Consider the following 12,331-nt stretch of genomic DNA (forward strand, 5'->3'; position numbering starts at 1 on the left):
GGGGGTAGCTACATAAAAATATATATATGGTGAGCTCTTTTTTGGGGAGGGTAGCTATAGAAAATAAATATATATATGGTGAACTCATTTTTTTGGGGGGTAGCTACAAATATATATATATATATGGTGAGCTCATTTTTTGGGGGTAGCTACATTAAAAAATATATATATGGTGAGCTCATTTTTTTGAGAGGGTAGCTACATAAGAAATATATATATGGTGAGTTCTTTTTTTTGGGGGGTAACTACATAAAAATATATATGGTGAGCTCATTTTTGGGGGGTAGCTACAAAAAATATATATATGGTGAGCTCATTTTGGGGGGATAGCTACATAAAAATATATATATGGTGAGCTCATTTTTTGGGGGGCAGCTACATTAAAGAATATATATATGGTGAGCTCATTTTGGGGGGGTAGCTACATAAAAATATATATTTGGTGAGCTCATTTTTTTTTTCTTTTGGAGACTTTTAGGAGAAAGTGGAACCATGCACAGGTTGTCTCATGGTGTCAAGAGATGTCTTACTGTCCAGCGCCTCGTTGGAAGCAAACTGCAGACTTCACTACGGGTAATAAAGTACAAAGCGAACCCCACTTCCTCACACGCTGCGCGTCGGTAAAGGGCACCTGCGAGGCTGGGCAGGTGCAGAGGCAGACACCTGGGGACGCACGCGCCGTCGCCCGAGCCACCTCGCGGGCCACCGCGGCCGCCCGCCCGCGCCGTGACGTCACCGGAAGTGGGTGCTGTGACGCCCCGACGGCCCTCCCACTCGCGCCGGGCGCCGGAAGCAAAGCGGAAGTGGACGTGCACCCGCTTCCGGGCCCGGGCGCCATTTCTAGCGGCTGCAGGTTCTCACGAGTTGCGGTCGGCTGGGACCATGAGCTACGATTACCACCAGAGCTGGGGCCGGGATGGCGGGCCCCGCAGCTCCGGCGGCGGCTACGGAGGAGGCCACGGAGGGAGCCGAGGCCCCGGCGGCGGCGGCGGAGGCGGCGGCGGCGGCGGTCGAGGCGGCCGAGGCCGACACCCCGGGCACCTGAAGGGCCGCGAGATCGGCCTGTGGTACGCGAAGAAGCAGGGTCAGAAGAACAAGGAAGCGGAGAGGCAGGAGGTAACCCTGAGACTCGGTCGCGCACACGGGAGCACGGGGCCGACTCTGGGCCCCCCGCCCCCCCCGCCCCTGGCTTCCGGTTGCTTTGTGGTTTCTGCGCCTGCGCCGAGGTGCCGGCGGGGACTTCCGGTGCGGAGGCTGCGCGGTGGGAGCTGCACCCCGGGAGCTGCGGCCCGCACCGCGGCCTCCTCCATCATCGGTTTGCGCAGAATCAAAGCTGCCAAAGCGCCGTTGGCACTTGTAGGTCGTTGAGGAAAAAATGGTCCAGCTTTCATTCACGTTTATCAAAATAACCACAAATCCAGGGCTTTTGTGTTCTGTCTGTCCTTTCTGTCTGTTTTTATGTTGGGCGGGGGGAGTTCCGGTTCATCAGCAAGCTCCTCTTTGGGCATCAAACTTAGGATCCTAGAAAAAAGAAAAAAAAAAAAAAAAAAAAAGGAAGAAATTCCAAATTCCAAAAGATGTTTTGATTTAGTCTCTTCAGGCTTTGTATCGAAGATCTGTAGCGAGGGAAGCATAAGTGTCTTTGAAAAAAGAAAATTTTTTTTTCTTTGTTAAACAGAAGCTTTCTTACCAGGAGTGGAAAGCTTTTTAGTGACTTCTGTAGAAGCACCTTTCGTATTAGACACAGAATGTATGCAATTAAATCCTCGCTTAGGCTTCTGTTTCTTTCTTTATTTAAAGATTTATTTATATATTCGTGAGAGGCACAGACTGAGAGAAGAGAGGGGCAGAGACACAGGCAGAGGGAGAAGCAGGCTCCACGCAGGGAGCCCGACGTGAGACTCGATCCCGGGACCCCGGGGTCACGACCTGAGCCGAAGGCAGGTGCCCAGCCTCAAGCTGAGCCACCCAGGCGTTTCTATTTCTTTATTTGTCTTTGACCCGTGTCATTTTTATCCAAGTGTTTTTGTTTTTTTGTTTTTTTTTTAGATTTATTTAGACAGAGAGAGGCAGAGACACAGGCAGAGGGAGAAGCAGGCTCCATGCAGGGAGCCCGACGTGAGACTCGATCCCGGGTCTCCAGGATCACACCCCGGGCCGAAGGCAGGCGCTTAACCGCTGAGCCCCCTGGGCTGCCCTCCAAGTGTGTTTTTGATATCATCCATCTATCTTCACACCTTATCACATTCTTCTCTTAAAGAAAAAAAGTGTGTGTGTGTGTGTGTGTGTGTATTTGTGAGCCCAAATTTGTTCATTGGATGAACTTTTTTTTTTAAAATGAAGCTCATCTAAGTCATCTTGAAATTGGAAGAATCATTGGCTGATTGCTGTAACTAGAAAGTTAAAACGGGCTCACATTTTATTTAGCCCATTTCCCACATGATGTGATGGGGATCTGAAGAAATTAGACATTGCCTGGGAAAATAAGACGTAAACAGATGAAAAGTTTGATCAGGAAAAGTCGTTCATTGTTAATTCCATCTAAAGCTAGTTGTGTGATGGATCATTGTGAATGGAACTCTGGATTTCTACCCTCTCCTCAAACCTTCTTTATTTTAGTAAATGTTACTATGATTTGTTTACTTAAAAGGCCAAAATTGGATTTATCTTTGTTATTTCTCTTTCATTTTAGCAAAATCTGCCAGCTTTGCCTTCTTAATATATCCCAAATCCAACCTCTTGTCTCCACAGCAGTTACCATAGATCAAGCCATTATTTTGTTCTAAGAAATCTTCTAGCTTCCACTCCTGTTTTCTACTGAATCTGTCCTTTGCAGAACCATTTGTGGTGCTTTCAAAAGCAAAAATTAGATCATCTCATTCTCTAACTCACAACCTGAGATTAGAAGCCAGATCACTTCTGAGTTGAATACATTTCACTTGGATCCTAACATGTTTTACAGGAAACCTTGGTAATATAGCTTCAGTATACCAGGTTTCCTTCTTCATGTACTGAGCCTGTGTCCCCAATCTGATGTAATTACAGCTTTTGTAGATATACTTCCAGTTTTGCTTTTTATTACAGGTCTCAGACCATTCTCTCTGAAATGCATCTCCATCTTAATCTAAATAAGACCATTTGTCAATGATTGGCTCACTTTTTTTTTTTTTTTTTTAGCCACCTTCAGCCCATGTGATTGCTTCCCAGTCAATTTCCTTAGCTTCAGTTACTTTTTAATTAATTCCTTTGTTTGCCAAGCTATTGCTTTCTAAGGATGTGTCCTTTTCCTTCCAACTTTCATTTCTTTTTCCTTTTTTTTTTTTTTTTAAATTGAGGATCTGATATATCTGAGACACAGCCTTAAGCACTGTGTTAATAGAATGTAGTCATTACCTTACAGAAATTGTGGTGTGTTAGGGGCTGTTAGAGGGATAGAATATAATGTTAAAGTATTAAAATGAGAATGTGGGCCATTCCCTAACTCAAACTAAGAAGATTCTAGGTTTTCCAAAGATGTAACCCTTAAGCAGAAAGTTGAAAGATAGCAAAATGTGGGTGTGTTTGGAATTGAGGGATTTGGAAAGGGATTTTCAGGCAGAGGCAGCAGCATGTGCCACAGTTTAGAGGTTAAGAGGAACATATTCATATTCTTGAATATTCCATATTCAAGAGGAACCAATAGAGCATGGGGGTGGCGTGTCCTGAGATGAAGGTAGAGCAGTGACTTTCAAAATGTTGACTGCTTCCCACGAAAAGGAGTATATATTAATTTGCAACCCAGTACACACATGCATATAATTGAACCAAATCTTCATGAAATAATACTTAATTATCTGTATGTTGGTCAGGGTGTGTTGTTGGTACCTGTTTTGCTCTTTTTATTAATACTGGTCATGATCTTGTAATTCTAAAATTACAATATGAAAAGCCTAAGAGTAGAAAAATAAGCAGAGCCTTGAAATTCATTAACTTTTCCCTAAGAGCTCTTATAACCCATTAAATCATTTGAAACAAAAAAAATTAAATGATTGAATTTGTGTTTAAATTCATTCTGGCAGCAGTATAGAGAAAGAGTTGATAAGAGACAATCCTGGGGCAGTTGAGTAGCCTTTGCATAATTAAAGTGAGGAATGATAGCTTGAATTAGGACATTGGGAGAGAGATGGAGGAAAGTGGACAGGTTAAAGTGATTTAGTGCTTTTATCTGGAGGCAGGGAAAACCAGGTATTAATAAATGGAATGTTTGTGGCTATATAAGGAACAGACTTGATGAAGGAAGATGATGGAACTCAGCTTAAGGAGAGTTTGATTTTTGTTATAGGGCATAAAAAGAAGGATTTCTGGGTGCCTGTGTGGCTCAGTTGGTTAAGCATCCGACTCGATTTTAGCTGAGATCTAGGCTCTCGTCAGGCTCTGGCTCAGCTCAGAGTCTGCTTGAGATTTTGTCTCTTCCTCTCTCCCTCCCCCACCTGTGTGTGTGTGTGTGTGTGTGTGTGTGTGTGTATTTGCATGCGTGCTCTCTCTCACAGATCTGAAAAAAAAAAGGCGAGAATTTCAGGGAGGTAGAAGGCCATGTGGATCTGATATCTAGAAAAATCTAGACTGGCAGTTCATGGTCCTTTGAATACTAGCTAGTGACTGGAGAAGATAAGGAGTGGGTGCAAGCCTAAATTCTATAGACTATTGTTTTCAAACTTGCCCCTGGTACCTTGTTAAAATGTGGACTCAGGTAGCGCCAAAGATTCTGTTTTCCTTGCAGACACCCAAATGGTGTCAGAGTTGCTAGCTTGTGGATCACTAGTGTTGTTCAATGTAGCACAAGAAAATTTAAGGGATGGAGCAAGAGAAGATTCTTAGATTCGTAACTAGGAAGGAGCAGCCAGAGAAGAAAATAAGGTGGGTGTTCCTTTAGAATCCAAGGACAGTGTTTCAGGGAGGAAAGTATATAAAAAAGGCAAAGTCGTCAGTGGTGGCAAATGGTACAGAGAGGTCAAGTAAGGTAAGAGCTCAGAATGTCTATTGAATTTAGCAACAAAGTCATTGGTAACCTTGATGAGAGCACTTTCTGTGGAGCAGTGGAGGTAAAAGCCAGGTTGCAGTGGGGTGGCTAGTGAGGAGATGAAGTGGAATGCTTTTAAAGTAGTTCTACTGTGAAGAGGAAGAAGAAAGGGCAGTAGCCGGTAGGTTTGGGAGAATTCAAAAGAGGATTTTTTGTTTATTTTAAAAGTAAGATATTCGACTATAGTCTTGTTCATGGACCGGTGGTAAGGAGTCAGTGGAGAGGAAACACCAGGTAGACTAAATTATGCTGCAGTGGTAAATAGTCTCCAAGTCTTAATGGGTTGGTTTTTCTACTCACTTTACTAGGCCATTGGGAGTTAGGTTGAGAGTCCTCCTTAAGAGAATGGCTCACAGAGCTCTACCCATCTGAGAAGCAGCAGATTTTGGTAGCAGTGGGAAGGAATACAGTACATTGCCCTGATTCTTAGAGACTTCAGTCATGTTTCTCTGGCCAGTAAGTCACATGCCCATGCTTAACTCATGGGTGGGAAAATCCAGTTCTACCATATATTTGGAAAGAAGCAAACCAGAATATTGATCAGCACACTAATGATTACCAGAGAGAGAGATTTAGGAAAGGAAGGTAAATCTCGATAGGATTAGCCCTCAGGAGATGAAAGGGATTGGGCAGCAGAGTTTAGGTGGTGAGATTAGCCTTAAGCAGGAAAACTGACTCCACTTCCCTTTTAACAGGAAGGAAGAGAGCAAAAAGATTCTGATAATGGTGGGCTTAGGTTTGGTGGCAAGCACTTGATTTTCCTTGGGTTTTTGTTTTCTTTGTGACTACTGTATTTCGTGAAATGTGAACAGAAAGGTGGTATGGGTTTAAAATACTTGTAGATAATTAGAAGCTGATAAACATAGACAATTTGCAGGCAATCACAGGATCTCCTTTGCCAGGAATTTGTGACTCGAAGCTGCAGGAGGAATATTTAAGGATGTCCAAAAAAGGGAAAAACAACAAAATTAAATAGCATGATAAAATAGTCATGAAACACAAAACATGACTGCTATTCTCCATGCTGGGGCCAGGTAAAGTGAAGGGTGACACAGCTGGAAGGTTAGGGGAGGTGACCTACCCCCCCCCCCCCCCAAAAAAAAAAAAAAGCTAGGTCCAGGTTTGGAATTTTGGCACTCCTAAATTCTCCACTGCCCGGAGCTTCTGGAGCCTCATTGTGGGAGGAATCTTGTTAAAAATAATTTATAGAAAGTGTAAATTATGTATTCAGGGGCTATTTTGTTTTTTAATCATCCTTTTTGTGAATATCTAAAATTCATACTGTAGGGTGAGGAGAGCTTGTGTTCTGCTAGTAGAGGTAAAAACTTCAAAATGTAAGGTTTTGGTAGGTTGAAGTAAAGCTATAAGTGTGAATTTCAGTTGGAAATAAATAGTTCTCTGATAAAAAGTACTTCATCTTGTCTTTCTCATTTTGAAAGTAAATGGTAGAAACAGTGCCTTTGAGCCCTTGAGGTGTTTGGAAAAATGAAGGAAACTGCTTGATAATGACTTTATGTCCTGGGGCCTCTTTCCCAGAGTAGTCTTTAATCATTAAAGTGTCGCTGTAGATTCTAACCAAGAAAAAACTTACTTGATAATCATCTCTTGTAGGTACAGAAAGCAATAAATGTTAATGAGTGCTGAAAACATTGCAGAATTTAAAGTATTGGACAAAAATGTTCTAATGATCCTGTATGTTGGGTTTCCCCAAGACCATTCGCAAATTCTGGTATTCTCACAGTAATTTTTTTTTAATAGATGATTACAGATGAAAATCTTCAGAGGTAAAAAAGATACATAGGGGAGAGCCTAGGAGAAACTGGGTATAAGCTCCTAGTCCTAGTGAAGTACCTATGCCATGAGAAGAGATACATTAGTCTGATCTAGAAGCCAATTCAAAAAGATTTTCATGCTGTAACATTTAAAAAAGAGAGAGAAAGGGCTTTAGTGCCTGTCAATAAGCGTATTTTGCTATCATCTCTAATTTCATGAGGCTATCAGAATTTTACTATATTGGACTTTTAATTGTATGATAAAGACGGTTTTTGTAAACTCTTTGATTGTATTTTTGTGTATTTCTTTTGAGAGAAAAATGGTTTTAACACTAACGTAACACATGCTCATTGTAAAAGATAGGTTCAACCATTCATCCATTTGACAAAGTTCACTGCAGCATCTACCATGCATCATAAATATAACTGGAAGGAATACTGCAAAAATGTAGAATCTAAAATGAATAACCTATTTTAATATCAATAATAATGAAAATAAGATCCTGCTGCATGTATTTTCTGCAGCTGGATTTTTTCCAGTTAATACATTAGTTCTTTTTTCTGTCTGCACACTTAAAGAAAAATCTACCCTCTCGTAACTACTAGGTTTAAATTCAACTAATTATAACATACAATTGTAAAAGAACAGTTTTAGAAAATTTTATTCTTACTGTGTACAGTGTAACTCCTATCTTCTGTTTTTTTGTTTTGTTTTGTTTTTCTTATTCTGTGAAGCAACTATCAGGCCCATTGGACCATCTGCAGAGTGTTGATCAGTTTTATTCATTCTGTCTCAGCTCCACCTTCTTCCCCAAATATTCATCCTTTTAGTGTGAGCATTTAAAATGCTCATTGTGAGCAAAATATTTTTTTTTTGTGAGCAAAATATTATTTCCAGTTTTCAACTTGGCCTTTTTGATTTTTTTTTATGAGCTAAACATTTGTGTTTTAATAACTTTAATTGTGAGTGTCTTTGAAAACTTAAGATAGGGAAAAATTGAAATAATCAGTGTGTGAGAGGGTAGAAGATAAAGTAACCAAAGTTTTAGTAAGGTACATAAATGTACCTTCTTTGCGATCATATTAGAAGTAACTTTATAGATAACAGAAAAAGGTTTAGAAGGATATACAAAAATGTTCACATTAATTAGGTTTATGAAGTGAAATTGGGCTAGAGGGCAATGTGGGGTAATTTTAACTTCTATATGTTTGTCGAACATATATTTACCTTCTTGTTATGAAATAATTTTGCACATGCTTTTTAGTGTTGATCAGAATACTTTTTACTTTGCACAAAACAGAGAGCTGTTGTACACATGGATGAACGTCGAGAAGAACAGATTGTGCAGCTGCTACATTCAGTCCAAGCTAAGAATGATAAAGATTCAGAAGCACAGATCTCTTGGTTTGCTCCCGAAGATCATGGGTAAAACAAAACATACTCTTTTACAGAATGGACAGAGTAACACTTCTTCCATAGCAGTGGCTAGGGAAAGGTTGATAATGAAAGTAACATCTTTAGACTCTTCAGTAAGTGAAATTCAACTTTGAAGTAAGTTTTTTTCCTTATGTAGACTGAGCATATTTGGTGAAAGATTGAACATGTTCATTACACAGAAAGCTAAATGGTAAGAACAGTCTATTTGGGTATTAGATTTATTAAGTTATTATTTATTGCTTTCCTACTCATCCTCTTTGTATTTCCAAAATTCTCCAGTGAGAGAGATCTGCAAGAAGTTAAATTGTTGATGTTTTTAGGATGATCACAAGAACCGTATCATTTAGTGGAAAAAGTAGTAGTGGGTTTTCTGGAACTATGTAAAGTAGCAGCCGGTTTAGAGCAGCCTCTATAGCAGCCGGTATATAGCTCTCAGAAAGGGTGGCAGGAAGAAGATAAAGTTGTGAAATAAAACAAAGCTCAGAAAATCCGAAAAAGAAAAATACTGTAACTCACTGCAATGGAGAGATGACTCTTGTGTGAATTTTAATTTTTTTAACTATCACAAGGAATAACTTATCTGGTAATGTAAGAATCTAAATATTTCCTTAATTGATCTAAGAAAAAAGCTGATGATTTTTTAAATAGCGTATTTTGTTTCAGGGCTCTAGCGGCTCATTTTTTTATTTTGTCAAAATAGATATGGTACTGAAATTCCTGGAGAGAACAAACCAAACTCAGAGAAGAAGCTGGAGAACCAGGAAAAGAAATTGATAAGTCAAGAAAAGAGAACATTTAGAATCAGGGACAAATATATTGACCGAGATTCTGAGTATCTCTTGCAAGAAAATGAACCAGATGTAGCCTTAGACCAACAACTATTGGAAGACTTACGAAAGAAAAAAAGTGACCTTCGGTATATAGAAATGCAGGTAATGGAAAGCAAGATGTGGAAAAAGTTTTTACTTGTCATTTCTTCTCACATTTGTGTTTAGAGGGTACTACATGATACAGATCAGTGGTATTTCAGTAGACCATCCTCTGGGAATTCTTTCTCATATACTAGAGAAAAGCAGTAGGAATGGGATTGCACAATATAACCTAAGGTAGCCTGTCTCATCTATGGCAGCTTATATAGTGAGAAAAAATTAGTTTTTTAGGCCAGTTTTGTGAGATGTCATAAACAAGGTAGTTAGAATTGTAAGGTTTCTAGGCCATTTAATCCAACTCCTTCCTTTTACAGATGATAATACTAAATCCCAAATTATGATGTGCTTATTTTCAACACTTTAAAGACAGGACTGTGACAAGAGTAGATATTCATGGAGGCTTTCATGTTCTTTCCATGCTAGACAATATTTTTTTTAAAACATTTTATTTATTCATAAGAGACATAGAGAAAGAGAGGCAGAGACATAGGCAGAGGGAGAGGAGAAGCAGGCTCCATGCAGGGAGCCTGACTTGGGACTTGATCCCAGGTCTCCAGGATCAGGCCCTGGGCTGAGGGTGGCGCTAAACCGCTGAGCCACCCGGGCTGCCCTAGACAAGATATTTTAAGGTTTCTTCCTGTTAACACATAAAATTTGTTTTGTGGACATTCTAGAGATAGATGTAATAAAATGTTCATGTATTTTAAGAGAAAAATACTGAGGAAACTTTGAGGCCATATCTTTAATATGCACATATGTGTTGCCGTTTGTAAAAACAAAAAAAAAAAGGCAGGATATCACATCTTCCATAAAAAAGAAAGGATCCATTGACTGTAGCTGATGATCAGATTGGGTATCAGAACAGGTGAGGTGAGGTTGTCCAGGGGTGGAATTGTGTAGATTTTGGTGCCTATTTAGTGAAAATAAGATTTGAGGAGAGGAAATTTCAGGTTGAGTTATTTCATAATGTTGTGATTGAGAGAAGAGCTTCTTTTATAGCCTTTGGAAGGAGAGTTAGTTACTGTCTGCTTTGTATAGAGGACAGAACTCAAATTACTGAAAATGAGTAAGTGATCAGAGTCAAAAGAAGTTAGGAGAAGAAATGTGTAAAACATAAAAAAAAAGTTGGTGATCTTTCTGTTGACTAGACACTTGCAAACACTTCACTTGTGCTACATCATTTAAACCTCCCAACAACCCTGTGTAAGAGATTATGCCTCTGTTACAGAGGAGGAAAAAGAATCTTAGGTTAAGTGACCTATCTAAAGGTTGTACAGTTAGTAAAAGAATCAAGCCTAAAATTCAGATGTTTAAGAGCTCAACTTTTTAATCCTTTTTGGTAATGTTCCATCTTTTTTTCTTTTTTGCTTACATTCATTTAACAAACGTTAATTTTCCACTTACTAGATGCATGTCATTGTGCTGTGTTTCTGAAGACTAAAAAAGACATGTGTCCTCAGATTGTAATCTCATTGTTCCTTATCTCAGAGTTAAGCCTAAAATTAGGAAATTAGAATTTAGGTTTGTCTGTCTTGAGAAAGAATATTGGGTTATTACTGTCTTTATCAGCTTTACATATTTATAAAGCAAATTGATTAATGTTTCAAATCTAATGGGTTAGCTTATATATACTTAAATATTGAGATTGTTACATTTGAGTACGTGAAGTACTTTTAGAAATTGTTAAATGGTTTTAAATAATGTTAAAATAAAAGACATTACTAAGAAAATAATGGCAACCTGATCTTTTAAATTACTAGAATTCATTAAAATCATCAGATTGACTCTCAATTTTTTTGGTACTGTTAAGAATTACCTGATTGGCCATAACAGGAATGGCATATACAGCATGGTAACTACAGTTAATAATGTTGCACTTTATATCTGAAAATTTCTAAGAGAGATCTTAAAAGTTCTGATCCCAAGGAAAAGAAATGCAAACTATGTGATGATGGATATTAATTAGACTTTCTGTGATAATTACTTCACAGTATACAAAGATATTGAATCATTATGGTGGTACGCCTGAAAGTGATACAATGTTATATGTTAATTATATCTTAATTTAAAAAAATCAGGATTTTTTTCAGTCTTCTGTCTTGACAAATAGGCAAAAAATAAGGATGATGTTTTAAATAAAAATTAAGAAAAATACGGCAGTTATACTAGATTACTTAGGACAGTTCTAATTTTGTGTGTTTTTTTTCTTTTAAATAAAGGGAGTTTGTTAAACCTGTGGTTTATTTATTTTTTTACCATTGAAATTTTCTCATTTATGTAGGTTATTATAAACCATAGCACTCCTAAATGTATGTCATTTTTATGTAGCGTAGGTTTGGGATTCCGTAGTCTTCAAAATTAGACATTATCAAATAAAAGATAAAGGAGTTAATCATTTCCTCTTTGGTATTCCAGTTGCAATTCATGAAAAATTTGTTGAGTAGCTTTTATGTATTAAAAACTGCTATTTGCTTTTTTTTTTTTTTTAAATTTAAATAAAGGTTTTTCATTCAGATTTCATGGCAACCGTATGAGATAAAACCTTTGAAGGATGTAGGATCCAAGTTGGATTTAAGATCACAGTTCTTAAATGGCATTAGCAGATTTTCCTGTTTCAGATATTACTTGTTTAAAGTTTTATTCTCAAAAGCAAGTACACAGAAATAATTAATCTTCTCCAGTGCCTAATGGATTAGTAAATGGTGGATCATTGGGTGGGAAAATGAATGTGATAAAGAAAACAAATGTAAGATTCATATATAAAAGAAACAAAAAAATGAAAAAAAAATGGGGATTATAAAAATGCTATTAAATGACAGATCAGATTTCATTTTACTGGCACTTTCAAGAAAGTGTTTCCATTCTATTGAATATAATAAAATTCAGTATTTCAGAAATAAAGGGGATTGCCAAATACATTAGTTCTTTTTATAAAAATTCTTTTTTAAGTCTTGATACTTGACATAAGCTGTGAGGTAATAAAGTATTTGTGGATTCTAGCATATTTTTGATATATTCTGATTACCATGATTATAATTTGATTAATTGCTTTTGTGAAAATTAAAAACTATTTTTAATTTTCAGCATTTCAGGGAAAAGCTGCCTTCATATGGAATGCAAAAGGTAAAATGAA

General features: G+C 38.0%; 2 protein-coding genes across 7 annotated transcripts in view; one reads left to right on the forward strand and one right to left on the reverse strand.

Annotated features, from left to right (window-relative positions):
- Positions 1-1,172, reverse strand: part of LOC144293670 (uncharacterized) — a 370,284-nt gene extending 369,112 nt beyond the window's left edge. For all 3 annotated transcript variants that reach the window (XM_077864647.1, XM_077864646.1, XM_077864645.1), the window contains exon 1: positions 531-1,172. The gene's annotated coding sequence lies outside the window, so the exon portion shown is untranslated. The remainder of the gene's footprint in view (positions 1-530) is intronic.
- Positions 1-12,331, forward strand: part of DHX36 (DEAH-box helicase 36) — a 63,594-nt gene that overhangs the window by 11,251 nt on the left and 40,012 nt on the right. For 2 of the 4 annotated variants that reach the window (XM_077864641.1, XM_077864640.1), the window contains 4 exons: positions 479-573; positions 8,133-8,257; positions 8,970-9,201; positions 12,283-12,321. In XM_077864641.1, coding sequence (XP_077720767.1) covers positions 493-573; positions 8,133-8,257; positions 8,970-9,201; positions 12,283-12,321 — 477 coding nt within the window. In that variant the 5' untranslated portion in view covers positions 479-492. Of the gene's footprint in view, positions 1-470; positions 574-755; positions 1,117-8,132; positions 8,258-8,969; positions 9,202-12,282; positions 12,322-12,331 lie in introns of those variants that run through there. The other 2 variants (XM_077864642.1, XM_077864643.1) reach the window with 2 other exon arrangements.

The sequence above is a fragment of the Canis aureus genome, chromosome 22 (assembly GCF_053574225.1).
Source record: "Canis aureus isolate CA01 chromosome 22, VMU_Caureus_v.1.0, whole genome shotgun sequence".
Taxonomy (NCBI): Eukaryota; Metazoa; Chordata; class Mammalia; order Carnivora; family Canidae; genus Canis; species Canis aureus.